Raw genomic sequence first — 27,981 nt, 5'->3', positions numbered from 1 at the left:
AACCCCAACGATTGTCTTTGAAACGTCCCAAAACGATCCCAACTCCCAAATCCCACCCCCCAAAAGTCTATAAAAAAAGGGCAAGGGACACTCCACTACTGGAGGGTGCTGGTGCTGGTGCATGATGCGGCATGGGCATCATACTCCTTGCGGAGGGTGGCAAGCTCGGAGCGGAGGCCCTTAACCAAGTTCTTATACTTTAGGACCTCCTGCTCCAGGTTGGACATGCGGACTCGTAGGCGGCGTTGGCGGTCCTTGCAGCTCCTGTGGGGGGCAGCTGGTATTTCGGTTGCTTGGCGGTGGCGGTCGTCTTTCTTAGCCCGGCTCGGTCCCGCTGGCTTAGTCACGGAGGAGGATGCAGTGGTCACAGTCGAGGATGTCGTTGTTGCCCCGCTCGACTGCGTGTCCTCCTCCTCCTCCAGGGCCACCAGCCGCCGATATTCGGCGACTGTGGCCTCCAGCCTCCGTTGCCGGGCCAATCTAGCCTGCTCCCTCCTTGTTGTTGATTTGGAAGGAGCAACTATATGAAGAAAGAAAGACATAGTCTGTAACCAATGCTCCTTATTAATAACACAAAGTGATTGAGCCGAAAGTTGGGTCACAGAGTACAAGTAGCAAATTGAAAGCACAGTACATAACTATTGAGGACAGTATCTATGTAACCTCCCACTTCTGCATCCTTGCTCTAACATTAGTGGTAGTTTAATGAACAAATTCTACAACCACTATGGACTTCCATTACAGTCGACTATGACAGTACACCAGTCTTATTCTTCTTCTTCTCTCTTGTTTAGGGAAATTGGTACGTTATCTTATGCAAGCCGGCAGAATGACATGGACAGCACAGTGAACTTGCACCCGAGAAAAAAAGTTGCACACCATGATGAGTGAGACAGACTTGCGTTACTGTACCGGTCCAGTACATGCAGGTGGTGAAGCTATTACTTTTCTATTACGGGTGGCACTGAGAATACTCTGTTACAAGGGCTACTGCTTAATTAATTTACCTTTCACCCTACAGTGCAAATGAGTACTAGAAAAGGAAAATGAAGAAGCTAACTAATTTGATTATCTATCACTTCACATGGGACGTATTTAATGACAGATGAGATGACTTTAGGTGCTTTGCTTAATATTGAGTGAACAGTGATACACCCACACATGAATGACGTACTACAAGTAAACTAAAGTTATTAAGAGAGGTACGAAGTGTCCACCGTAATAACCAGATATATGCTGTGAATGCAAACGCAATACAAAGTACTGCTACTATTCATGGTAGTATTGGACACATTTTCAATTTCTTTTCCTTGCCTTCCCTGCACTGGAACGGACGTGCGGGTGCGGTGGTACATGCTCTTCAAGGTAACACTTACTTCACCTGGCGACCATCTACTCTCTCTAGATACACATGTGCTATCTAAGAGTCAGAGAATACCATGCTCCAGGCATCCATTCAGTCAAAGTATACGCACACATACAGTTTCTGTTTCACCCACCCAGGCTGCTGTCCTTCCACCCATCCTTGCTTCATCATTGACCCAGCCATGCACCATACCATATTCTTTCCTTCCCAGCCACCTCGGGGGCCAAGCAAACACATATCGTTCTTCTTTGCCAGCCATCATACAAGTTCGCGTCCCACTTACTTACACCCTTCTTTCGCTTTTCGTTCATCCCATCCATCACGTTCGTCTAAGAACTTATTGGGATTCTTCTCACCAAAAACTTCACAGCTAAGTCGAAGTACATTTCGAGGAGGCTACTACCTGGTTGATTTGTAATTGTAATACACCCGTGCAGAAAGCACACTATGCAGTCTTCAATCTCAATAAGTAAGGAATATATAGCTTACCTGTTTCCGCCACCACCGTTTGATCCCCCACAGGAACGTCCGCCGGCTCTTGCACCGCCTCCTCCCCAGAGGCCTCCGAGTCCTGGTCCAACACAGCCACCTCCGCGCTGGCCCCGTCACCAGATGTTACACCTACAAAGTACATTTAAGAATGTTAGAATACACCACTCACTACTATATAATATTTGGTCTAGGAGAAATGTTAAAAAAACAGAATACAATGTAATAATTTGTGACTGTCTACTCCATAGTAAAAATGTCCCATTTTCCAGGGAAGGCTGTTGTCTTGCTGCACTTTTATGCACAACTGATGAATGCTTGCTTTTGATTTTTAACACGCACCACTTTTTCTCCTAACAGACAGAAGCTTGACTCCTAAGAACACGACCAGGATCAAGTTCAAACCAGGTGAGAGCTCGGCTCGACCATAAGAAATGTGTCCAATTAATCGTCAGCACTAACCACTTTTCCGTTTTCAGTTAAATAGTTTTATGACAAAGTAGATTTTAATAAATGTGTTTACTTTTAATAAAGCTTTTAAACTTAAATAGACTCTGTGGTTTTTGTTCCTCTAGACTAGAGTGGATGAGCTAAAGGTTTTGGAATTTTTGCAAGCATGAGTGCCTCTGACACTTCTTGACTGTGCTGTGACTCCGTACTACTCTCTTGTCCTGCGTACGATAATCTAGAGATCATTGGGGATCTATAATCGGTGACTTCGGGAGCTGAATGACTCTGCCACACTATCTAGTCAGTAAGGAGACAGTGCATAGAGGTATTGCTGAATATAATGGGAGTCCAATGGAATTGCCAAATGTCCAATCTTAGTTAGCTACACAGACAGACTAATAAGAATAGTCTAGTAATACCACAGGGAGTCATATTCGAGGCAGGATAAGAATTTATATCCAGTCTACAAGAAGATCAAAGACGATTTAGAAAAAATCGAATGAGGAACGCTAGGACAAAATAGGTACTGTTTATTAAAATGTAAACTTACTGGGGCTAGCAAAGGAGCCCTCGCCTGCCCGATCCTGGCCTGCATCCTCAGCACCCTCCTCCTGTGTCCTCTTGCCCTTGGGGGGAGCTGATGTACAACATGAAAGAAAGAAAAACCAGAAAACATGGATGAGATTTTTCAACCAAATCAAACATTTCAAAAGAACAATAACAAAATATTTTGGAAAATTAGCAAATAGATAGACAACTATTCCACGGGATCTATCTCATGTGGTATACTACGTTATTCGTATTGCCTGATTTGCGAAACGTTGACTTAGAAAGTTCCTATGTAACTCAATAAACAGACTACTAAAGAGGTTTGCCTAGGCCTGGCACTGCAGGCAGCAGTGCGCAACACGCGAAGTGACAGACAAAGTCCATCCTGCTTGCAGATCAGTGAATACTCAAACTATCAATCCACCCGCCACCACCGCCACTATTTCTTCTTATAGCCATGTGTCTAAAGGAAGGACTGGACTTCAGTCTGTTGGGGCTGATTTAGAAGTCCCTTGCGGAAGTTGCGGCTCATTTTCCTCCATTGTTGCGTGCCTTTTGTGACGCAGCGGCAGAACAAAAGACTCGCCATGGTGTTGGTGCGGCGTATATATTAAAAAAAAACACATATGGGCATATGGGCGATGCATCACGTTGTAAAGCCCTGCGCCATCAGGGGGCGTTCCGGCGCAAGGGAGGGCGTACCTGCGCAGGAACGAATCCTAAAAGTGGCTGAGGGAAATCTACAAGATGTCAATCAGTCACTTTTAGGACAATGATGCATGACTCAAACCCTGCGCGCTTGAAGCCGACGTACGGCTTGATGCAGCATTGGGGAGATATGGTACCCCAGAGCATTGCTGGAGCTGCGCCATCGTTGGCACGCAACTCCAGCAATGCGCTGCCTTTACGGCACAGATGCGTAAGGCTTCTGTGATGTTTTGGGCCAATGGGTGGTGGTGGCATGGCACACAATTACTGCCGCATCCCTGCTACTTTGCAGGGATGCGCCGGTAATTGAAAATATGACCCTTACTGTCTAGCATTACGCAGTTCTTTTCTTTACACTACACTCATACATAATTTCTCAGGCCAATGAAATGCTTCTGAACACAACATACAAAACAAAGAAGCATAGTAGCAAGCAAGGCTACTGAGAAGGAGAGCAGTGCACCTGAAATGCATAGAAGATTTTGAAATATAATTTACCTCAATGTAATCGGCAGCATTATTGCTCTTGGTAAAGAACAAAGATTTGCAAATAACAGAGCAGGATAAAACAGAGTAGTAAATGTACTACTACTACTACTCACCAAGCCCGGGGACCTCTACGCCGAGCGCGTCCAGCAAGTCCCGCTCCCGGTCCATGACATCGGTCCAGCGGTGGGTGGCCTGGTTATATGTGCGCCGGACCCCAGAGATCTTGTACATGGCCCGGCACACCTTCTCCCACCGCTTGCGACGCTCCCGGATGCCATAGCCAGTCGCGATCTTGCCGCCTCCCAGGATCGTCTTGGGGAGGCGGCGCTGGACATGGAAGATCAGTGCCGCCACTTCCTCCGCTCTGAAGATCTCCCTCGGGACCACTTGCTCCCCCCTTAAACGCCCGCACGGGAGCCGGGCACGGGGTGCGGGACCCTTCCCCTTCTCAGGGTGCTTCCCGGCTCCCTTTACCATGGTCTGGGCAGAAATAGAGTTAAATGATAAACAAGAAATAGAATAGTGAAGAAGAAAAGAAAAGAGTTTAAAAAAGTAGTTTAAAAGTAACTAAAAGCTGCAGAAAACACAAAAATATAGAGCTAGAAAAATAGAGGGATAGATAATAAGTAAAATTAGATCAAAAAAACTTCACACAAGCAAAGGATGGCAGAGATTGAGAGAGGATAGAGAAAGCATGCCCAGAACCATAGCAATGAATGAGAAACAAGATGGCCGCGCCCGTTCACGACCGCGTGGGTAAGTTCGCGCGAGATTTTCCTTGCGAGTACGCGCAAAATTGTACTAGCGAGCAGCACACTTTGCGAGATTACACATAGCGGGCGGTGATCCAGCGGCCTATAGAAAATATATCATAAACAACGCTACCCAACTTCATAACCTATAAACAAAATTCTACACTAACTTATGGACCCATTTATAAACATGACATATTTGGGCCTACTGAATCAGGTGGTCAGATTAAATCTATATACACATTATCTACAAACTATATACAATTTTATACATCTGTGGAAAGAATATTGTCATTAGAATAAATCCTAACCATTTAAACGACCACCATTGGCGATGGGATCTAGCTAATAGTAACCTGCACTTCTGAATAACCAAGACCAGCTTGTTTGTCAAAAGTAAGATTTTATTTACTAAATTATGGTATTTCAAAATGTAATTTTATAAATGCATTTTTATTAGCATTAAAGTAAGCATGTTTGATAGGTTTCATAAGAAAAATACATTTTAGTAAGAAATTCAAAGTTTAAGTAAGATTTTAGCAGTTTAGCATTTCTAAAGCCTAAGTCCCTAGCTAAGCTAAATAAATGGAAAATATAGTAAAGTTCTTTGAGGATTCTTACGTGCTCCACGCAAAGTCCAGCAGCACTTCACCCTCATCGGAAAGTCAGAAAGCAGCAGCCAGCCCATCCCTAAGGGCATGACTTTTTATACCTTTCTATGCTAGCTAAATTGAGCAAAGGAAAGTTTTCAAAAATCCTCGAAGTCCCATTGGCTGAGAGTGACAAGTGACATGTCACCCATATTTCAAAAGTTCCATTAGGTCACGTTTCTTAAAGACCATTGTCTTTTCCGAATGCAACCAGGAGCTTCCTAGGTTTGCAACAATTGTAAATCAATATTCTCACAGTGTTCATTTCGTTTCCGCGGATGCCAAGTTAAAGCTGACAACATTGTCCTTTATCACATATTCGACCTTGGCCACGTCCGACAGAATGATGACAACACATCAGTTTTTGCTTTGTGAATGCAGCTTTGACGAACACTTTTTTCAGAATGGGCTTCTCGTGACTTGTGCAGAAGTAAAATTCAGCTTTTAGCAAACTCGAGTAAACTAGGCCCAAAAGCAGTCAACTTATGCTTTCTAGTAATAAACAAAAACAAGAAAAGTATTAATTAAAGAAATAATGTTGGTTCTGTATCCACCCTAGGTTTACTAATTAATTAACCCTCCCGATTAAACTAATGTTACCTAGCAAATGCAAACAAATAAAGCAGCGTTTATATCTACCAGTCTTCATTAATCCATGAGACTTAAATGCACCTAGAATAGTAGAAATGACATCACATAGACAAGGAAAAGCAAAATAAGCACATACGTTTATGAGCACACATGTTAGTCCCCCCATGTGTAAAGTTTAATCTAGGTTGTATTAATACAATACATCACAAATTATTAATATTATTATTCATGTTATGGAAATGTGACTTTGCGAGTTTAAACAAAATTTTGTTTTCTATCTCGCTCCATCAACTCCCTCATCTGGTGATTAACAAATCACCACACCAACACCCAAAATTTTGGTAATTTAGATTTCCGAGAAATTGATTCAAATTCATTTGTATCAGTAATCCTAAAAGTCTGTTTCTGCATAATCTTTGGAATTAGCATAACGCTCTCTATGTAACTCCTGTAATTCAATCTCCCTTTCTTCTTCTTTTCTAAGTTTATAGATTCTTTTCTTTTCTTTCAACTGCTTCTTTCTCTTATGCAACAAACAACCTATTTTTGTCAAAATAAAAATGAATACTATTATAATCAAAGGTGCCAAAATCTTGCCAAGAATTGAACTACCAATATCATGAAACCAATTTTTAATAGCTTGGAACCTTTTTGAAAGTTTCCCTGTAAAATCATCTTCTTCTAAAGGAATTATTTCTGAATGCATTTGTGTAATGTTTTTAATATACATCTCAATATTCTTACTTTCATCAGGTATATATGTGCAACAATGTTGTACATGTAAAATGCCACAGACTCCTCCCTCTTTTGCTAGGAGTATGTCTAAAGCAAGACGATCTTGAATTACCATAGATCTGATTGCAACTACTTCAACATTCACTAATTGGAATCCATCAGCAGTGTCTGTTGACAATCTGTCAACAATTGTGGACAATTTTCTAATTCTCCCTGCATTTAGGGTTATACCAACAAAAGGTATCACTGCTTGAAAAATATCTCCCAGAACTTCTGTAAATGTTTCTCTTTTGACTCTATTTACATAATTATGAATTTTGAACAATCCTTCTGAATCTCTATCAACATGAAACACTTTAGGGAAAACAATTCCCACATAACAAGTTCCATACCAGTGGTCTGGAAGGTTGTAGTAGGCTTTGTCACCACAAACAAAATAAATCCCAGGGAAGATTGGATCTTTTCCACCTTTGAATCCCCAACCTCCCAAAATCTGATAAGTATCTTCACAGTTACTTGCACCTACAAAATAATTATCAAAAAGTGTATTATCTCTTCTAATGCAAAGCTTTCCACTAACTGGTTTATCTATGTGAATAGCAACATTTTCAAGCATTTTGCCATTTAATTTCTCATCCTCTCTTTGCCAGAATTTTGACTTAGTCTGCTTGACTAATTCATTTCTTTTATAAATTGCTCTTCTCTCTTCAACCATATTCAAAAATTTCTTTCCCTCAGCACTCAATTTGCATGTTAGATTATTCTTGTAAGCATACTCGTAAGTGAGTTCATTAGTAACAAGGAAAAATTCTCTCATTTGTTTTGCTTTCTTGTGCTTATTTAAAGCACTATCAATCTTTATATTTGCAAAAATCTCGTCAAAATCTGAATAGTAATATTCTAAGCGTCCAGTTTGATAAAATAAGCTAGTTAACACACTACATGTTACACCATATGTGAGAGGAAGCATATTGTATGTCACTCCCTCAGAAACAGAAGCAGGTAACTTGACGCAGACATAGCAGTCTTTTGCATCCATTACCTTTACATATTCACTCAAAAGTTTTGTGAATGTATTACTTGAAAAATCACTAATAGATTTATCTTGATGAAAGTTAGGTTGATGATCAATAACTTTAGCAGATGCACTATGTTTAGTTTGACTAACCAAAGCTTTGCTTGTCATGTTAACTTTGTGTAATTCTCTATTCATCTCTAATGGGATGATCACAGCTAAAACTAACCAGAGCAGAATTAAAATGAGCAGACACACCAGAGTCATCTTACAGCATCTCTTAAAAACAGAACACTTTGAAGTGTTCTCCTTAACATAAGGCATTTTTGGTTAGTTTTAGTTTTGCCACAAAATTAAAAAGAAAATTAATTTTAAAATTGACTTAGCTATTTATACCCCCCTTTTAAAATAATTTTATTTTTAAAACCCTATACAAGTTTTCTTCGACCTTATGTCATACATAAGATTTCTTCCACTAAACAGTTTTTCTTCGACCTTATGTCAGCTAACAAAATTTCTTCAGCCTTTTGCCAAATTAAAATTTCTGTACTTCAATCATTGTCACTAATTTCCTCTATTTCTTTTTCTTCTTCACTACTACCATAAATGTCAATAACGGGTGGAATTACTAAATAAGTCCACTCAGGAGACTTGTATTTCTGGTTTGGTCTCACTATTCTTTTTCCTTTTCTCGACACCACTTCAATTTTCCTTCCAACTCCCACTTCCTTTCCAGGACTCTTTTGACTACTGATTTCTTCGACTTGCTCTTTAGGTTTCTTGATCAACCTAACTCTCAATCTTCCACCAGGCCAGTAGTCTGCTTTTCTCACGTATTTCTTCTTTGGTTCAGAAGCATTTGATTCTGACTTCCAAGCCCTTTTCTTTCTGTTTTCACTTGCACCATCCACGTCACTTTCTTCAGATTCGTTGTCTGAAATTTCAATTGACTCAGGAACTTCTCTATTCGGCAGTTTTACTCCTTCAGGAACACTTCTCTGATTTCCAATACTGGTACTTGGTAATTCGTCTTCTTCTTCTTCTTCAATTACCTCCAACTTCCCAGACTTTGGATTTCTGTTCCTTACTTCAGAGCTTGTTTTCTGCTTTTCGATACTCTCCTGGTCTGAAACTTCTTTTTGTTTCGCTTCTCTGTCTTCAATAGTAATAACTGAATCCTCAGTTATCTTTCCTTTTAACAGATTCTCTTCACCTTCAGAATCTATTTCAATAATTTCCAAGTCTTTTCTTGTTGAATTTTCATTCACAGATACAGGTTCCAGATGTCGACCTTCTTGTCGATCTTCAAGATCTGGATTTATTTCACTTTCTGCTTCAGAATCAGAATCGTCTGTAGTATCACTTTCAACATCAGAACTTTCAGGAGTCGGTACTGGAATAGTATGACTAGGATGAATCCAACGTTTCAATCCTTTGCATTTTACAGCATTAGTAGTGATCAAAATTATTTGCCTAGGCTTCTGCCATCTAGGAGCCAAACAATTTCTTCTCCGATGTACTTTTGTTCTGACCCAGTCACCAGGTCTCAGGTCATGTGTCAAAACTTTCTCATTTGATAGTGCTTCAGTTCCCACCTGATTAGACACAGAAGTCACTATATCAGATAACCTTTTACAGTAATCCAAAATAGCACTGTCATTTATGCTCAACAGTTTACCTACAGGTACAAAAGCTTGTCTCATAACTCTTCCCATTAAAATTTCATGAGGACTCAAACCTGTCTTTTTATCTGGTGTACTTCTTAATGACATCAAAACAAGTGGAAGAGCATCTGTCCACTTTACACCTGTTTCAAGACACATTTTTCCAATTCTGTTTTTAATTGTTCCATTAATCTGTTCAACTACCCCTGATGCCTCTGGTCTGTATGCACAGTGTATTTTCTGCTCAATGCTCAAAGCTTCACAAATTAACTTCATCAGTTTGTTATCGAAATGGCTTCCTCCATCACTCTCAATAGTGACTGGAAAACCGTACCTTGGGATAATTTCTCTGAGCAGTAGTTTCGCTACTGTAATTGAATCACAATGTCTTGTAGGAAATGCTTCTACCCATCTTGAAAATAAACAAACGATTACAAGAACATATTTTAAGCAATTGTGTAAGGGCATTTCAATGAAATCCATCTGTAACCTGGTAAAAGGACCACCCTCTCGACCAATTATTCCTGTCCCCACCAATGATTTTCTGTTTGGATTCATTTGTTGGCAAGACAAACACCTTTGACAAAAAGATTCTGCAATTGTTCTGAATTTAGTATTGAACCAAGTTTCTCTGAAAAGTCTAATCATAGAATCTCTTCCAAGATGTGCTGGACCATGATATAATCTGGCCATATCTGCAATTAAACAATTTGGTAAGACTATTCTGCCATCTTTGTAAACCCACACTCCATCTTCTTCACGTGGTCTACAATCTGATCTTAACCACAGATCTTTTTCCTCATCATCTGCTTCATTTTGTAATTCTCTAATCTCATTCCATGTTTCTACAACTGTTGTTAGCATTAATGAATTTGAATCAGTTTCTTTACTCCTTTCCCGATTGTAAGAATAACCTTTTCTTGCACAGAACTTTGCCGTTTCATCTGCAAATGCATTGCCTTTTGAGATATAATCAACTCCTTTAGTGTGCGCTGCACACTTGACAATTGCGATTTCTTTCGGCAATTGTATTGCTTCAATTAATCTCCTTATGAAAACTGCATTTTTAATCGGAGATCCTGCCGATGTCATATATCCTCTCTGAGACCAGAGTTGTCCATAATCATGTACAACTCCATACCCATACTGACTATCAGTAATGATGGTAACTCTTATATCCTTTGATACTTCACAAGCACGAATTAAAGCAATCAATTCAGCCACTTGTGCTGATCGAACTCCTTCAAGACATGATGCTTCTTCAACCTCTTTAACTGTACAGACTGAATATGAGGCTTTCAAGACACCTCCTTCTGATCTTAAACAAGAGCCATCCACAAAGTAGACAAAATCTGATTCAGATAGAGGTCTATCTTTGATATCATGTCTTGGTTTCGTGCAGAATTCCATAACATCTAAACATTCATGTTCTGTTTCGATGTTATCAATGATCTCAGAATCAGGCAGTAATGTAGAAGGGTTCAGATTCAAACATCTTGAAATTGAAACATTATCTGCTCCTAGTATGATTTTCTCATACTTTGTCAATCTGCTACTTGTCAGATGCTGAGTTTTACCTCTTGTCAGCAATATTTCAACTGAATGAGGCACAAAAACTTTCACAGGAAATCCCATAATGATTCCTTCACTCTGTTCAAGACTAACACTTGTAGCTGCAACTGCTTTCAAGCAGCCTGGTAATGCCTTTGCAATGGGATCAAGAACTGCAGAGAAGTATGCAATAGGCTTCTTTATATTCCCATGTCTCTGAATCAATACAGATAATGCACATCCTTCTCTCTCACTGCAATACAGTTCAAAATCTTTCTCATAATTCGGCATACCTAAAGCAGGAGCTTGGCATAAGCTCTTTTTCAGGTTCTCAAAAGATTCCATCTCAGCATCATTGAGAATAATTGGATCTTTTACATCTGATTTTGTCAGTCTTTGTAGTGGTTTTGTAATTACTGAGAATCCACTTATCCATTGTCGACAGTAACCAACCATTCCTAAGAACATTCTGACCTGTCTCTGTGTTCTTGGAGGTAACATTGCTTGTATCATTTTTATTCTCTCAATTGTTACTTGTCTTTTTCCCTTTGCTATTCTGTGACCAAGATATTTTACTTCTTGTTTGCAAAATTGTAATTTTGCTGGAGACACTTTATGTCCCTCTTCTGCAAGGCGATTTAACAGTATTATTGTGTCTGTCACACAATTTTCTCTTGTCTTTGCAGCTATCAACAAGTCGTCAATATACTGCACTAACGTAGACCTACCTGGTAAGTCCAAGTTTTCCAAGGATCTTTTTAACAACTCATTAAAGATTGAAGGACTTTCTGTATAGCCCTGTGGGATTCTTGACCATCCGAGGGTCTTACCTTGGAATCTGAAAGCAAAGATTTCATAACTGTCTGGATGTAAGGGAACAGTAAAGAATGCATTGCAAAGATCAATGACAGTATACCATTCAGCATGATGTGGAATCTGGTACAGAATTACTGCTGGATTTGGAACCACAGGACAACATGGAACAACTATTTGATTAACCTTTCTCAAATCTTGTACGATTCTAAATGTTCCATTAGACTTTTTAACTCCCATAATTGGTGAATTACAAGGACTACTCTCCATTTCTTTTAATACACCTTGTTTGATTAATTTTTCAATTATAGGTGTAATACCTTCGATTGTTTCTGCTTTCATTTTATACTGTGGAATGTTAGGAAATTCTATTCCCTGTTTCAATGTAATTTTTACTGGATCTACGTTTTTCATCAGACCCATCTCGTTTCCAGTAAAATCCCATATATCCGATTTCACTGTTTCCTTGAGCTCTTCAGGCAAATCTTTCTCTTCAAATGCAGGAAACAATTTTGTTTCTTCTGCTTCCATCATCATCATTGTCATTCTGTACAAACCATCTTCCTCCATTGTTTGTAACTCAACTCCATCAGGAGAACAATATATTCTGCAATTCATTTTACACAGAATATCTCTGCCTAATAAATTTACTGGACTACTATTACAAACCACAAATCTGTGTTTGTCTCTATAATTTCCAATTTCAACTGGAACTGGATCAGTTAAATCAGTTTTAATTTGTTGATTGCTTACTCCAACAACTTGGATGGTATCCCCAGAGAGAGGTAGGTTTTCAATTTCCACTGATCTAACAGTAGAACGGGTAGCACCAGTGTCCACTAGAAAAGTGATGTCTACATCGTTAACTTTCCCATTTACAAATGGACCGGACTGGTCAATCTCAAGAGTGGCTCCAACAACACACTCTTCCTCCTCTCTCGGGCACCGTCAGCAATAATCATCAGAATCACTGTCTTGGCTTTCTGTTAACAAAAATTGTTGTGAAGCATTTTGCATTTGCACTCTTTGTTGTTTTTGCTGTTTTTGTGGTCTTATTACCTGCTCATTTCCCTGAAATCCCACGTTTGGATTATATTTTTGAACTCCCCCACAATTTGGAAATGGTGGTTGTGGCAATTGATCCTGGCAGTTATTCACCTGTTGTTGTTGCTGTCGCTGAATGTTTAACTCGTTTAACCCCTGTTGCATCTGTAGCTGTTGCTGCAGGTCAACACCATTCTGCATCTGTGGATTTAATAAGGGATTCTTTAAGTTTCTAGGAGGTTTAGGACACTCGTCTCTCCAATGTCCAATTTCGCCACAATTCAAACAAGGTAATCTTTGTTTCAATTCCTCAATCTTTGGGCTAAATTTTCTTGGAAAAATATTACCTTTAAGCTTTCCTTGTATCTGGTTCGTATTTCCAGTTTGAACAAAATTTGTGTTCTTATTACCCATGCTGGCAATTTGTTGCTCAGCTACTTTTACCTGAGCCCACATGGCTTTCTCCTTGAGCTTCTTTTGTCTCACTTCTAACTCATCACTGCAATACTTAGCTTTTCTTAGAATATCGTCCACAGAAAGTGATTGCCATCCTACAATGCTATTCCTAATCATATCTGCAATTTCAGGTTTTAGTCCATAAACGAATCTATAGATAAAATGACTCATGTCCTTTTCATCTAATTTTTCATAGCCACTGTATTGTTTAAAAATTAACAGTAACCTCTCATAAAAGGAATTAACTGATTCTTTTGTTTCCTGATTTGTCCTTTCTATTTTAACCCAATCAACTTCTTTGGGTGGAATTTTGTTTTTCATCCAAACGATCACTTTTTCGTAAAAATCCATTACAAGAGGATTTGGGGCACCTGTTTCTTTGATTCGTTCAGGTTCTGTTTTTGGCCAACTTATTGATATTTTACATTCTGTCCAAAGATCTGATGGTACGACAATGTCGAAAAATCCATCTAAATCAATCCACAGAACTTTTGACACTTTGATAAATCTATCCACTTGTCTATACCACTCTACCGGTTTCTCCCTCAATTTTGGAAAGTCATTTGTGAATAGCAGTATGTCCTGTCTCGACCAAGGGACATGAACATATCCTCCACCTGCAATCTCTCTCATTGGAAATTGTTTTGACAATTTTTCCAATCTTTCATCTTCCTTCTTTTTCGTCCATTTTACTCTCCATTTATTGAGTTCTCCCAGCTTTTTGATGTAAACAATCAAATCTTTTATATGCACTATTCTTCCCATTGAGTTCAAACTCTCAATGTCACTTTCTAAAAAGTCTAGTCTGTAATGTTTTGCAAAATTCTTTTGTTTACTCACATCGATTTCAAGTTCGGCTGCTAAATCTTCTAATTGATCATATTTATTTTTAGTTTTCCACTGAATACTTTTACAAATGAACAGTAGTTCATCATCTCGATAATAGTTTAAACTATCTGGACCAATTGTTCCAATTATTAATTCTTCGATATTTGCTTTTAATTTAGCCACATCAAGTTTTGGAGTAGTTACCCTAACTTCAGGACTCCCTACGTCTGAAATAGCACCCATTGGTGTTTTTGGAGATAAATCTTCATTAAAAGTTAAATCTGGCATTCTCGATCTCGAAGAGTTTATTTCGGATATATCTGAGTAAAATTTTTCAGCAGCTTTTTGAATTTCTGCATTTAAAGGAATAGTTAACCCTGTTTTGTTTGATTCTTTATGGTCAAATACAGGCTGAACAGGACCAATCGTTACTGGAACTGTCACAGCTTCCATGCTTTTTGTCATTCTTTTAATTAATTCTTCTTTAGATTTAAAATATTCAGCAGAATCAACAGCCTCAACATTTCTTGTTTCTCTTGCATAATCTTTTGGAGCTTCCCTTGCTCTTGGAGTCATTGCAAAATGTCTACCTTCATTTCGAACATTATCAAATTCTGGTCTTCTTGGAGTTTCAATAATTTCACAATTATTTGGATAAAGTTTTGGAGCTTCACTAATTGGAGGTGCACTCGGTGAAGTTTCAGTAGAAACCACCGGAGTAGACCATGATCTAGGAGGTCTCAAAGGTTGATTCTTTCTAGCTGTAGTGTATATTTCTTCCATAACTGCATCTTCAGATTCGCTTTCTATAGATTTCCCAGCAGGAGTACCCATGACCATTTCCTGAATTAAATACAATCCTTCACTCATGTTTCCCTGCCTCCACATTCGCAATCTGTCTTCATGAGTTTCTCTTCTCCAAGGTGGAGTTTTAGTAGGTCTTTTAATTCCACTAGCTTCTCTTTGTAACTGATACATCTCGTCTTCCCACTCAACTAAAGCTTCAAATTGAGTTGGTCTCGGTTTTGGAATAAGAGCATTCATTTTCTCTCGTAAATTTCTCAAGACTTTTACGTTAAATGAACCATCATCAGGCCAAGTTAAAACACCGTCGTTCTTTGTATAGCGTTTCCAGCTATCAAACCATAAAACAGTATGATATCCATATTCACCTTCCATGTACGCTGCAGGTGTTTTATACTTATGAAGTAATTTACCACCTCGCGTTTCGATTTTCTTGTCAGGTGAGAATAAGTTTTTAAGTTTCTGAAATAATGTTGGCTTTTTCTCAACATGTTTAAAATGATAACTCATTTTTAAAAGTTAAATTTAATTCGCAAAATCGTTCGTAAAATATTTCCGGGATGTTCCGCAAAGCAACCAATCCGTGCGCGAAACACACCAACAAGCCAATGACAGTTGAGCTACATCAGTTTCCTGCTCAACGAATAAAAATGGAGTTTTTCTGAAGGACCAATCAGCTTACAGGTCGTCAGAAACTCGAGAGCCAATCAGAGTATAGCTTGTGACGTAGGTCACCCAATCCCAGCGCGGCTCTGTGACGTACACAGCAGCTGCGGTTTCTCGCTTCTCACTCCTAGCGCTTACCCCTCCTTCACAAAATCTTTTCACAGCGCCATTTTAAGGGCACTTTTCAGTGTAAATTAATTCTTTAACAATGACAATAAGGACTCATCTGTTCGTTTCACTATTTAGGATAGTTTACATACATTCAAGTATCCACACTTCGGAATAGTCGGCGCTATTCACACTAAGGATAATTTTCAATCGTCAGTAGAGTAACTCTTACCCCACCCTTCTAACACGTAAAATTATGAACTCGTTTTCCTCTGAACGCACCGCGAAGTGACAGTTCTAAGAGTTCCACTTGAACATAAATTACAAATCAAATTCGCACTTTCACACGGAAAATTCCCTAATTTCAAACACACATGAAATCCGTACAGGACTCTCACCTGTTTATAGAAATCATGCACCGTTAGCAAAATAACGACGTTATCCGTACAGGACTCTAACCTGTTTATAGATATAAAACATGTACCCCTACAGGACTCTAACCTGTTTATAGATAATCATGCACCGACGTTATCCTACCCTTCACTCAAGCTCGAATATAACTAATACTCTTATCACAGTGAGTTTTATGGAAGGCGCTTTGTCCCTATTCTCATGCTGCTCTAATTTCTTAGAAAACCCTCACTATACAAGATTCACACCTAGCCCTAACACTGTGCTGCTCGGCAACAACACTATGGTACACGGCGATACCTCTTGTGATACTCGGCGATATCACTACAAACAGAACAGATGACTTGCGTGACTAATTTCTCGCCACGCAATCTATACCGGTATAGCTTACAGATAGCACGAAAAACAAACTCAACATGTGTTAAAACATCGATCCTATTTCCATACCATAACACTTTAGTAACCCTTAGCAACCAACATATTACCTTGGTTACCCTTAGCAACCATCAATTTCTGCTACCAGAGAATTGATCCAGCGGCCTATAGAAAATATATCATAAACAACGCTACCCAACTTCATAACCTATAAACAAAATTCTACACTAACTTATGGACCCATTTATAAACATGACATATTTGGGCCTACTGAATCAGGTGGTCAGATTAAATCTATATACACATTATCTACAAACTATATACAATTTTATACATCTGTGGAAAGAATATTGTCATTAGAATAAATCCTAACCATTTAAACGACCACCATTGGCGATGGGATCTAGCTAATAGTAACCTGCACTTCTGAATAACCAAGACCAGCTTGTTTGTCAAAAGTAAGATTTTATTTACTAAATTATGGTATTTCAAAATGTAATTTTATAAATGCATTTTTATTAGCATTAAAGTAAGCATGTTTGATAGGTTTCATAAGAAAAATACATTTTAGTAAGAAATTCAAAGTTTAAGTAAGATTTTAGCAGTTTAGCATTTCTAAAGCCTAAGTCCCTAGCTAAGCTAAATAAATGGAAAATATAGTAAAGTTCTTTGAGGATTCTTACGTGCTCCACGCAAAGTCCAGCAGCACTTCACCCTCATCGGAAAGTCAGAAAGCAGCAGCCAGCCCATCCCTAAGGGCATGACTTTTTATACCTTTCTATGCTAGCTAAATTGAGCAAAGGAAAGTTTTCAAAAATCCTCGAAGTCCCATTGGCTGAGAGTGACAAGTGACATGTCACCCATATTTCAAAAGTTCCATTAGGTCACGTTTCTTAAAGACCATTGTCTTTTCCGAATGCAACCAGGAGCTTCCTAGGTTTGCAACAATTGTAAATCAATATTTTCACAGTGTTCATTTCGTTTCCGCGGATGCCAAGTTAAAGCTGACAAAATTGTCCTTTATCACATATTCGACCTTGGCCACGTCCGACAGAATGATGACAACACATCAGTTTTTGCTTTGTGAATGCAGCTTTGACGAACACTTTTTTCAGAATGGGCTTCTCGTGACTTGTGCAGAAGTAAAATTCAGCTTTTAGCAAACTCGAGTAAACTAGGCCCAAAAGCAGTCAACTTATGCTTTCTAGTAATAAACAAAAACAAGAAAAGTATTAATTAAAGAAATAATGTTGGTTGTGTATCCACCCTAGGTTTACTAATTAATTAACCCTCCCGATTAAACTAATGTTACCTAGCAAATGCAAACAAATAAAGCAGCGTTTATATCTACCAGTCTTCATTAATCCATGAGACTTAAATGCACCTAGAATAGTAGAAATGACATCACATAGACAAGGAAAAGCAAAATAAGCACATGCTTATTTAAGTTTGCTGCAGTTAGTAATGAGAAAAACGAAAACGACAAATTATTTTTATTATTTTGCACGAACAAAAAGATGCAACATTTATGCACGTTTATGAGCACACATGTTAGTCCCCCCATGTGTAAAGTTTCATCTAGGTTGTATTAATACAATACATCACAAATTATTAATATTATTATTCATGTTATGGAAATGTGACTTTGCGAGTTTAAACAAAATTTTGTTTTCTATCTCGCTCCATCAGCGGAAACGGAATTACGTCACGCCAACAAGATGGCCGCGCCCGTGTACGACCGATAGGGTAACTTGGCAAACGTATAGCTAGAAGCGCCTCGCGAACACGCGCAAGATCACGAGAACATACACGTCGCAAAAAAAACTATTTTGTATTCGCACGTATTCGCGGCTTCCGAAATCGATCTCGCACGGATTCGCGCCCCAAAAAACGCGCGAAATTGCAGAAAAAAACGATTTTAGCTAAACTGAAAGCAATGAGCAGGTGCAAAAGTTCAAACTTAACATTAGTAACATTCAAGGTAGTGCTTCCTGATGGGCCCCTCCAAAGTTTGCAACTATTCTATGACCCTGCTATGACCCAAACAGCAGGCTCATAGAATAGCTACAAGTAGACCATAAAGGTCCTGTGAAAAAAAAATTTCACTGCAACAAAAAGCAAATTACAGATAAGGAAGGAAGCAGGTGCCAGCCAGACTGGAACTTTCAAAATTACTGACACATTAATGAAACACAAATTAATTGATGGCAGTTGAAGAAGGGCAGGTGTGCTTGCTTTTTTCAACCACCATAATCTACAGTGATAAATAAACCTAATGGGTGGCAGTGAGGATGTACCAGAGGGTGGCATGGGTGTCCCAGAGGGTGGCAGTGGTGAAACAGAGGGTGCTGTGAACCTGTGATGATAAACCAGACGTTGAAACAACATAGTCGCGGCCGTTGCGAGCCGAAAAGTAAGTTCGCAATTGCGAACTTGTCCCAAAATCGGCGCGAACGCGCGCCAACACAAAAAAACGGGAAAATCCGCAAATCCGCTAGAGTTCGCGGATCTTCGCGGATTGCGAATCCGTAAATCCGCAAGTTCGCGTACGCGAGATCCGCTAGATCCGCCCATGCTTAATCCTTGGTTGCATTGAAAGAATCTTCAAAACTGAGAAAATCTCCAATTAGTCCCTCTTCTGAACGCCATGACTTAAAGAGTTGCAAATGAGCTAAATAGTAAAATTCCCTTTTATCAGGAGATTCGAAACTCAATTTACGATGATTAATCAAATGTCCTTTTCTTTGTTTCACCAGACTTCCTTCACATCCAATTAAAGCATATACTCCTTTATTGATATCTTCTGTGATGTTCCTCTTAAAAGTATAGGTTTGCGGAACTTCATAGAGACAAACGTTCTCAAGGTGAGTACTTCTATTTGGATAGTATGAATCCAACATGTTTGTCTTCAAAATATCTGTACTATTTGGTTGAAACTCGCCAAATATTCAATTTCTTGTACAGACTTCAAAACTCGGTTTCGTGTTGCAGCAAGACCTAGACTTACCCAAATGATGGATCTCGATTTGGCGTACAGACTTGCTGATGATAACCGATCTGAACATTCATATGCTCCAATTTCTCGATGCGACAACATCTTCAGACTGTAACTGTATAATTTCTTACTTAGGCTCTTTTCATGCAAAATATCCTCCCACATTTGCTTCAGTTCAGTCTTTTCTGATTTTGTGATGTAAGACGTTACATATTGAGCCACAGCAATAGAGTTGTCAGCAATATATTGAATATCCATATTAGCATTCCACATGGACAAAATGACTGGGTTGTAGTCATTTATGTATTTGGACTCTTCATTTCTTTTCAAGTTGTACGTATTTTTCGGTGATTTTCTTGTCACAGTATGTCGCAGTGAAGACATAAAATTGTTCACTCTTCCTTTACATATTACTGGTCGTGGAAATCCAAAACGACATTTTGTGTAGAACTTCTCCTTGCATTTGAACTTTCGACGACAGTACTTTCCACAGCGATGGGTTTGAAAGCGTAGGACTTGATGTCGTAAATTGTCTTCTTCTGTACTTTTCGGAACAACACATGTGGAATATTGTTCAATGAAACTCATCACTGTGTCATCGGAATCTGTTCCAAATTTGGGAGCATCTTTGATCCATAACAGCATATGTATGTGAGGAGCACCTCTTGCTTGATACTCCTTTCTCCAAAAGAAATCCAAAACCTCTCCAAGTGGAGGATTTTTTTTTGTTTGTGATGAAAGACATCATAGCTTCAAATCGATGATTAAAATACCTACAAACATTAACTGGATCCAAAGAGCACAGTTCTCCAGGTGTCTTGAATTCTATATTTTCTATGTTTCCATTTGCCTCTCAAAGAAATTCAAGTAAGTCTTCCCAGGCATACTCAGCACAGCTAAGAGTGAGGAACCATGTAGGAGTTCCTAAGTTTCTTAGCATACATTTCAATTCCCCATGACGACGGTACCAATACTCATTCGTACCACGCTGACATGCCATGAGATTGATTAGGTGAGATTCCAAAACACTGTCTTCCACTTGGACTTTATCCATAAAGTCCCTTGCCGAAACATTTTGAAGATGTACTCCAGATTTCAGTACATGGTTCACAGCATAAGATAGTCCAGAGAAGTCACTCTCAAACAGAAGATGAAACAAATATGGAATGCACTGACGAAATCTTGGATCTTCTGCATATAATCTTAAAGTCCGGTATTCCGACGCAGTAATTCGAACAGGTCGGTCATCATATCTTCCACCTTGACCTGTTGGAAACAATTGAGGAAAATAACGAGCTTCCAAGCTTTCTTCCCATACACTTATGGGACTTCCTTTGGCTTCTTTCATTTGGAACAACTCAATAGCATTCCCCATTACTTCTTTGGAATGCAAAGGATGAACACTATAATGCTCATAAATCTGTTAACTTCTAGACACATCTACTTTTTCAATCTGTCCAGGTGATGAATCACTGTCCTCTTCTACAGCTGTTTCCTCTTCTCCTACATATACATTTTTGTAGTACTGATTGTTTTTTACTAAATACAACATTGCCTTTTTGACTTTCCTAACATCCATTAATTCTTGCCAGATTTTCTTACTCTTTGTAGGAACGCCATTAACTAGAATAACTAGAGGTTCCTCTTCCACTTTTTCTACGCCAATGGTGTCAATATTTATCTTTAAATCTAAAGGCAAAAAAACAACTCTTCCCTTTAATCCTCTCTGTAAATCTGAAGGAGGTAATTTCCCTGTCTTAGCCTCCAAGCGAACAATAGCCTGAAAAGGATGCACACATTGAATCAGAATACACTCGTAGGTATTTAAACCCATCAATTCAGACGGAATCTTTACCAACTCAAGATTATTATGTACAGCTCTAGCTGGCATTGTGTTTTCATTTAATTTATTATAACAATATTTACAAATATGCAGATCAGAACCCAAATCAAAACAATTCTCAACCAACAAATAAGTTGCAAAATCCTTCCATTCATTATTATTTTCCATTTCACTTTTAACATTCAAATCAACTAACCGAGTCTGATTCTTATAATGAGTTCGTCGACAACACACACAAGAAAAATTTGGCCTTTCACTTGAAATGATCTTAAACTTTGTAATTTCATGATCAAAATTTTGAGTACTTACAATCTGTACATTCTCTTCCACATTACTTTCTATTACTGTATCATTTACGGCAGTGTCCTCTTTTTCACCAAAGTAACAAAACTCTATTTCTTCACAAATCTTCTTCACATCTAATTCAGATCCATGCAAAAGAGCACCGTTTAACAGTTTTAGCCTAAGAGCTGAACTTCTTGCATAATATAACCTGCTCACTATTTTCCTCACTTTAGTTTGATGCACTCCTAACATCCTAAAATGGTGGAAAGTACTCTGACATACTTTTCTAGAAAGACAAGCCAGTGAATGACCATGCAAAACTGTTTTTCCCTCACTCTGCAATTATCTAAGTCTTGTAACATCTTAAACTTTTGTTTTAGACTTTTCTTACTATATGTACGTAAGAAATTGCAAAACATATTAATAGAATCCTGTCGCACACTACAAATACTACTACAATTCCAAGTAGAGATCGGACCCTTAGCACGTCTCCCTAAAACTTCATCAGCTAACACCTCATCTGCATTTCCAGGCACAATTTTTTCTTTTTCAACTGGGCAACTGTCCTTCACCTCATATGCTCGACCACTGGTGTCAACTGCATGCACCAAATCATTATCCTGAAAGTAACTCTCTTCATTAAAAAATGGCTCACTACTTGAACTATGCTTCCATTCTCCCGAAAAAACATCACAAAAATGAGTTCGATTGATTACTCTTTTCCACTTACATTTTGATTTCAAATCATTGATTGCCTTATCTAGTGTACGAACTCTATTGATTACTAAAATATACATCTTTCTCTTCGCTTCAAAAGCCTGATCAACAAACTTTTCTATTCTTTTCTTTTTCTTGTAAAAAGTTGTTTTCCTATTATATTTCTTAAGACTTTTGTAATAAATTCAAAACTACTCTCTTACGAAACATTCATCTACAAATGTCAATAAACTGACTTCTCCTACGATTACCAGACACACTATGATCTCATTGTACCATTATACCATTTCTTGGTGACCTCTGCTTTTTCTTTCTAGTTACAACTTGTTTTTTTTCGTAGAAACACTTTCTTGACTTTTTCTGCATTTTAACAATTTCCTTAAAAATTCCTTTGTTTGCTTACCAGGAGCATTTTTTCTTTTCTCTGAAGATTGTCCTTTGCATGAATCTTCTAATTGAGTCCTCTTGGTCGATAAAACTTTATTATAAAGTCTCTTTTAGCGGTCTTTCGTAGGCATAATCTATTATGACTCTGTAGATATTTACAATCTGTTGAAAAGAAAAATGTGACATATTATAGACTACTACTAACATAACACATAGCAAACACATTACCTAAACATTACAAACACTAGTTCACATCTCTCTTTGTGTAGCTCATATCACTCTTTGCCTGCACTATCTCCCTCTTTGCATGCCTCATCTCAGTCTCTCCTTCCACCATCTCTCTGTTTGTATGTGTGTGTCATCTCAATCTCTGCCTACACATCTGTCTGTTTGTGTGTGTGTCATCTCATTCTATGTGCCTAAAACGATTTAACAAGCTAAATGTGTTTTACTTAAATGACTGGCTTTAAGATTTTTGACAAGCATCACACTGAGTGCGTATGTGAATTAAGGAATTATATTTTCATCTTTTTCCTTAATGTTAGATTTGTGTGCTTACAGTTTGTATCTTTTACCTTATACTGTAGACTTCTTTCTAAAGTGTTTCTCATGCTTGAATTCAATGCTGGTATAGAGATAGTGCTAATGGTTTCATTGGGCTTGTGTGGGCTGTGAGGGCTGTGTGGACTGTGAGAGCTGTGAAAAATGTGTGGGCTGTGAGAGTGTGGGCTGTGAGGGCTGTGAGGCCTGTGAGAGCTGTGTGGACTGTGAGCTGCATAGGCTGTGAGAGCTGTGTGAGCTGTGAGAGCTGTATGGGCTGTGAGAGCTGTGAGAGATGTGTGGGATGTGAGCTGTGTAGGCTGTGAGGGCTGTGTGGGCTGTGAGAGCTGTGAGAGCTCTGTGGGCTGTGAGAGCTGTGTGGGCTGTGAGAGCTGTATGGGCTGTGAGAGCTGTGAGAGCTGTGTGAGATATGAGCTGTGTGGGCTGTGAGGGCTGTGTGGGCTGTGAGAGCTGTGTGGGCTATGAGAGCTGTGTGGGCTGTGACAGTGTGGGCTGTGTGGGCTGTGAGAGCTGTGAGAGCTGTGAGAGCTGTGAGCTGTGTGGGCTGTGAGCTGTGTGGGATGTGAGCTGTGTGGGATGTGAGCTGTGTGAGGTGTGAGAGCTGTGTGGGCTGTGAGCTGTGTGGGCTGTGAGCTGTGTGGGCTGTGTGCGCTGTGAGAGCTGTGTGGGCTGTGAGAGTTTTGTGGGCTGTGAGGGCTGTGAGGGCTGTGTGGGCTGTGAGGGCTGTGAGGCCTGTGAGAGCTGTGTAGGCTGTGAGAGCTGTGTGTGCTGTTAGAGCTGTGTGGGCTGTGAGCTGTGTGAGCTGTGTGAGGTGTGAGAGCTGTGTGGGCTGTGGGAGCTGTGTGGGATGTGAGCTGTGTGGGCTGTGAGCTGTGTGGGCTGTGAGCTGTGTGAGGTGTGAGAGCTGTGTGGGCTGTGAGAGCTGTGTGGGTTGTGAGCTGTGTGTGCTGTGACCTGTGTGGGCTCTGAGCTCTGTGAGGTGTGAGAGATGTGTGGGATGTGAGAGCTGAGAGGGCTGAGAGCTGTGTGGGCTGTGAGGGCTATGTAGGATGTGAGCTGTGTGGGCTGTGAGCTGTGTGAGGTGTGAGAGCTGTGTGGGCTGTGAGAGCTGTGAGAGCTGTGAACTGTATGGGATGTGAGCTGTGTGGGCTGTGAGCTGTGTGAGGTGTGAGAGCTGTGTGGGCTGTGAGCTGTGTGAGGTGTGAGAGCTGTGTGGGCTGTGAGAGCTGTGAGAGCTGTGAGCTGTGTGCGCTGTGAGCTGTGTGAGATGTGAGCTGTGTGGGATGTGAGCTGTGTGGGCTGTGAGCTGTGTGAGGTGTGAGAGCTGTGTGGGCTGTGAGAGCTGTGTGGGCTGTAAGAGCTGTGAGAGCTGTGAGCTGTGTGGGCTGTGAGCTGTGTGGGATGTGAGCTGTGGGGGATGTGAGCTGTGTGAGGTGTGAGAGCTGTGTGGGCTGTGAGCTGTGTGGGCTGTGTGCGCTGTGAGAGCTGTGTGGGCTGTAAGAGTTTTGTGGGCTGTGAGGACTATGAGGGTTGTGAGGGCTGTGTGGGCTATGAGGGCTGTAACGCATGTGAGAGCTGCGTGGGCTGTGAGAGCTGTTTGTGCTGTCAGAGCTGTGTCGGCTGTGAGAGCTGTGAGAGCTGTATGGGCTGTAAGAGCTATGTGGGCTGTGAGCTGTGTGAGGTGTGAGAGCTGTGTGGACTGTGAGAGCTGTGTGTGCTGTGAGGGCTGTGAGGGCTGTGTGGGCTGTGAGCTGTGTGGGCTGTCAGAGCTGTGTGGGCTGTGAGCTGTGTGAGGTGTGAGAGCTGTTTGGGCTGTGAGAGCTGTGAGAGCTTTGAGCTGTGTGGGCTGTGACCTGCGTGGGCTGTGAGCTGTGTGAGGTGTGTGAGCTGTGTGGGCTATGAGTTGTGTGAGGTGTGAGAGCTATGTGGGCTCTGAAAGCTGTGAGAGCTGTGAGCTGCGTGGGCTGTGAGCTGTGTGGGATGTGAGCAGTGTGGGATGTGAGCTGTGTGGGCTGTGAGCTGTGTGAGGTGTGAGAGCTATGTGGGCTGTGAGAGCTGTGTGGGCTGAGAGCTGTGTGGGCTGTGAGCTGTGTGGGATGTGAGCTGTGTGGGCTGTGAGCTGTGTGGGCTATGAGCTGTGTGAGAATTGAGCTGTGTGGGATGTGAGCTGTGTGAGGTGTGAGAGCTGTGTGGGCTGTGAGAGCTTTGTGGGCTGTGAGCTGTGTGGAATGTGAGCTCTGTGGGATGTGAGCTGTGTGGGATGTGAGCTGTGTGAGGTATGAGAGCTGTGTGGGCTGTGAGCTGTGTGGGTGTGAGCTGTGTGGGCTGTGTGCGCTGTGAGAGCTGTGTGGGCTGTGAGAGTTTTGTGGGCTGTGACGGCTCTGAGGGCTGTGAGGGCTGTGTGGGCTGTGAGCTGTGTGGGCTGTGAGCTGTATGAGGTGTGAGAGCTGTGCGGGCTGTGAGAGCTGTATGGGCTGTGAGAGCTGTGTGGGCTGTGAGATGTGTGGGGTGTGAGCTGTGTGGGATGTGAGCTGTGTGAGGTGTGATAACTGTGTGGGATGTGAGCTGTGTGAGGTGTGAGAGCTGTGTGGGCTGTGAGAGCTGTGTGGGCTGTGAGCTGTGTGGGCTGTGAGCTGTGTGGGCTGTGAGCTGTGTGAGGTGTGAGAGCTGTGTGGGCTGTGAGAGCAGTGTGGGCTGAGAGCTGTGTGGGCTGTGAGAGCTGTGTGGGATGTGAGCTGTGTGGGCTGTGAGCTGTGTGTAATGTGAGAGCTGTGTGGGCTGTGAGCTGTGTGAGGTGTGAGAGCTGTGTGGGCTGTGAGAGCTGTGAGAGCTGTGAGCTGTGTGGGCTGTGAGCTGTGTGGGATGTGAGCTGTGTGGAATGTGAGCTGTGTGGGCTGTGAGCTGTGTGAGGTGTGAGAGCTGTGTGGGCTGTGAGAGCTGTGAGAGCTGTGAGCTGTGTGGGCTGGGAGCTCTGTGTGATGTGAGCTGTGTGGGATGTGAGCGGTGTGAGGTGTGAGAGCTGTGTGGGCTGTGAGCTGTGTGGGCTGTGAGCTGTGTGGGCTGTGAGCTATGTGGGATGTGAGCTGGGTGGGCTGTGAGCTGTGTGGGCTGTGAACTGTGTGGGATGTGAGCTGTGTGGGCTGTGAGACTTGTGTGGGCATTAATGTCAAACATTGCGCACGCGGCTTGTAAATATGCCCATGAAACCATCACACTATCTCTATACCAGAATTAATGTCAAACATTGCGCACGCGGCTTGTAAATATGCCAATGAAACCATTACACTATCTCTATACCAGCATTAATGTCAAACATTGCGCAAGCGGCTTGTAAATATGCCAATGAAAACATTACACTGTCTCTATACCAGCATTAATGTCAAACATTGCGCAAGGGACTTGTAAATATGCCAAATAAACCAATGCACTATCTCTATACCAGCATTAATGTCAAACATTGCGCAAGCGGCTTGTAAATATGCCAATGAAACTATTACACTATCTCTATATCAGCATTAATGTCAAACATTGCGCAAACAGCTTGTAAATATGCCAATGAAACCATTACACTATCTTTATACCAGCATTAATGTCAAACATTGCGCAAGCGGCTTGTAAATAGGCCAATGAAAACATTACACTATCTCTATATCAGCATTAATGTCAAACATTGCGCAAGCAGCTTGTAAATATGCCCCTCTTTATCTTATATTTCAGCATTGAATCCAAGCATAAAAACAATTTTAAAAAAAAGTCAGAGCTAACATTATGGAAAAAAGTAAAAAAATAATTCATTAATTCAAACAGACACTCACTGTGATCCTTGTCAAAAATCTTTAAGCCACACATGTTATCAAAAAAAATTTAGCATGGTAAATCATTTTACACACAGAGCACACCCCATTTAAATGAACACTACACTAAAAAGCAGAAACCTGACTCATTTTCAAAATACACCAGGAATGAAGCCCAATATGCTTGTTATGCTTCCCAAAACAGCAAACAGCACTCTCTCTATATTACTCACCTTTAAAATCGCTTTTGAAAATATAGAACAGTGTCAAACACACAGCAGATTTTCTTAAGCAGAATCTCTGAAATGCACCTCAGACACTGAAACCAGAAATGGCACACTTTCCCACTCATTCTTCACACATATTTCAGGTCTTAACCAATGAAATCTCTTCCCACACTATTTCAAAACTAAACTAACATTTCAATTGGTTCTACATTCCCCCAATTTCAAACGCACATAATATTCACCCATCCCCCTATTCCTCGTTTAACCTGTCACCATGGTAACTCCCACCTAAGGAAGAACAGAGTTTAAAAGTTCATTATACTTTGTTGCAAATGAATCCACCAAGGTTGTTAGAGCTTTCAAAATAGGGGGGCGTGGCTTGACGCCGACGGTGATGGCGGCGCCCTTGTGAGGCTCTGCGGACGAGCCGGGGAGCTCGGTGTTCTTAGTGCGCCTTGTCCTGTATGGCGGCTACTTTTTAACGTCGGAGCATCTCGGGACACTGCTGAGCCGATTCCGACATCATTCTGCGGCTTGACGACGGAGAACTTAATTCCGTAAGTTTTCCGATCTCGGCCACGGCTGCGTCCGCCATTTTAGGAGGGCGCGCGGACGTTGCTTCAACTGCCGGCTCATGAAGCCCTTTTATTAACGACAT

General features: G+C 40.7%; 1 protein-coding gene across 1 annotated transcript; it reads right to left on the bottom strand.

Moving 5' to 3' along the window:
- Nucleotides 1-84: 84 nt before the first annotated feature.
- On the bottom strand, nt 85-27,981 carry LOC144762960 (uncharacterized). Its single transcript, XM_078648267.1, has 3 exons — nt 27,807-27,981; nt 1,856-1,987; nt 85-520 (listed from the first exon to the last, which is right to left on the bottom strand). The coding sequence occupies exons 1-3, from the start codon at nt 27,979-27,981 to the stop codon at nt 96-98; spliced, it is 732 nt and encodes a 243-aa protein (XP_078504393.1). The 3' UTR covers nt 85-95.

Source organism: Lissotriton helveticus, chromosome 6 (assembly GCF_964261635.1).
Source record: "Lissotriton helveticus chromosome 6, aLisHel1.1, whole genome shotgun sequence".
Lineage (NCBI taxonomy): Eukaryota > Metazoa > Chordata > Amphibia > Caudata > Salamandridae > Lissotriton > Lissotriton helveticus.
The sequence above is the reverse complement of the archived record's forward strand: the minus strand, read 5'-3'. Positions and strand labels throughout refer to the sequence as shown.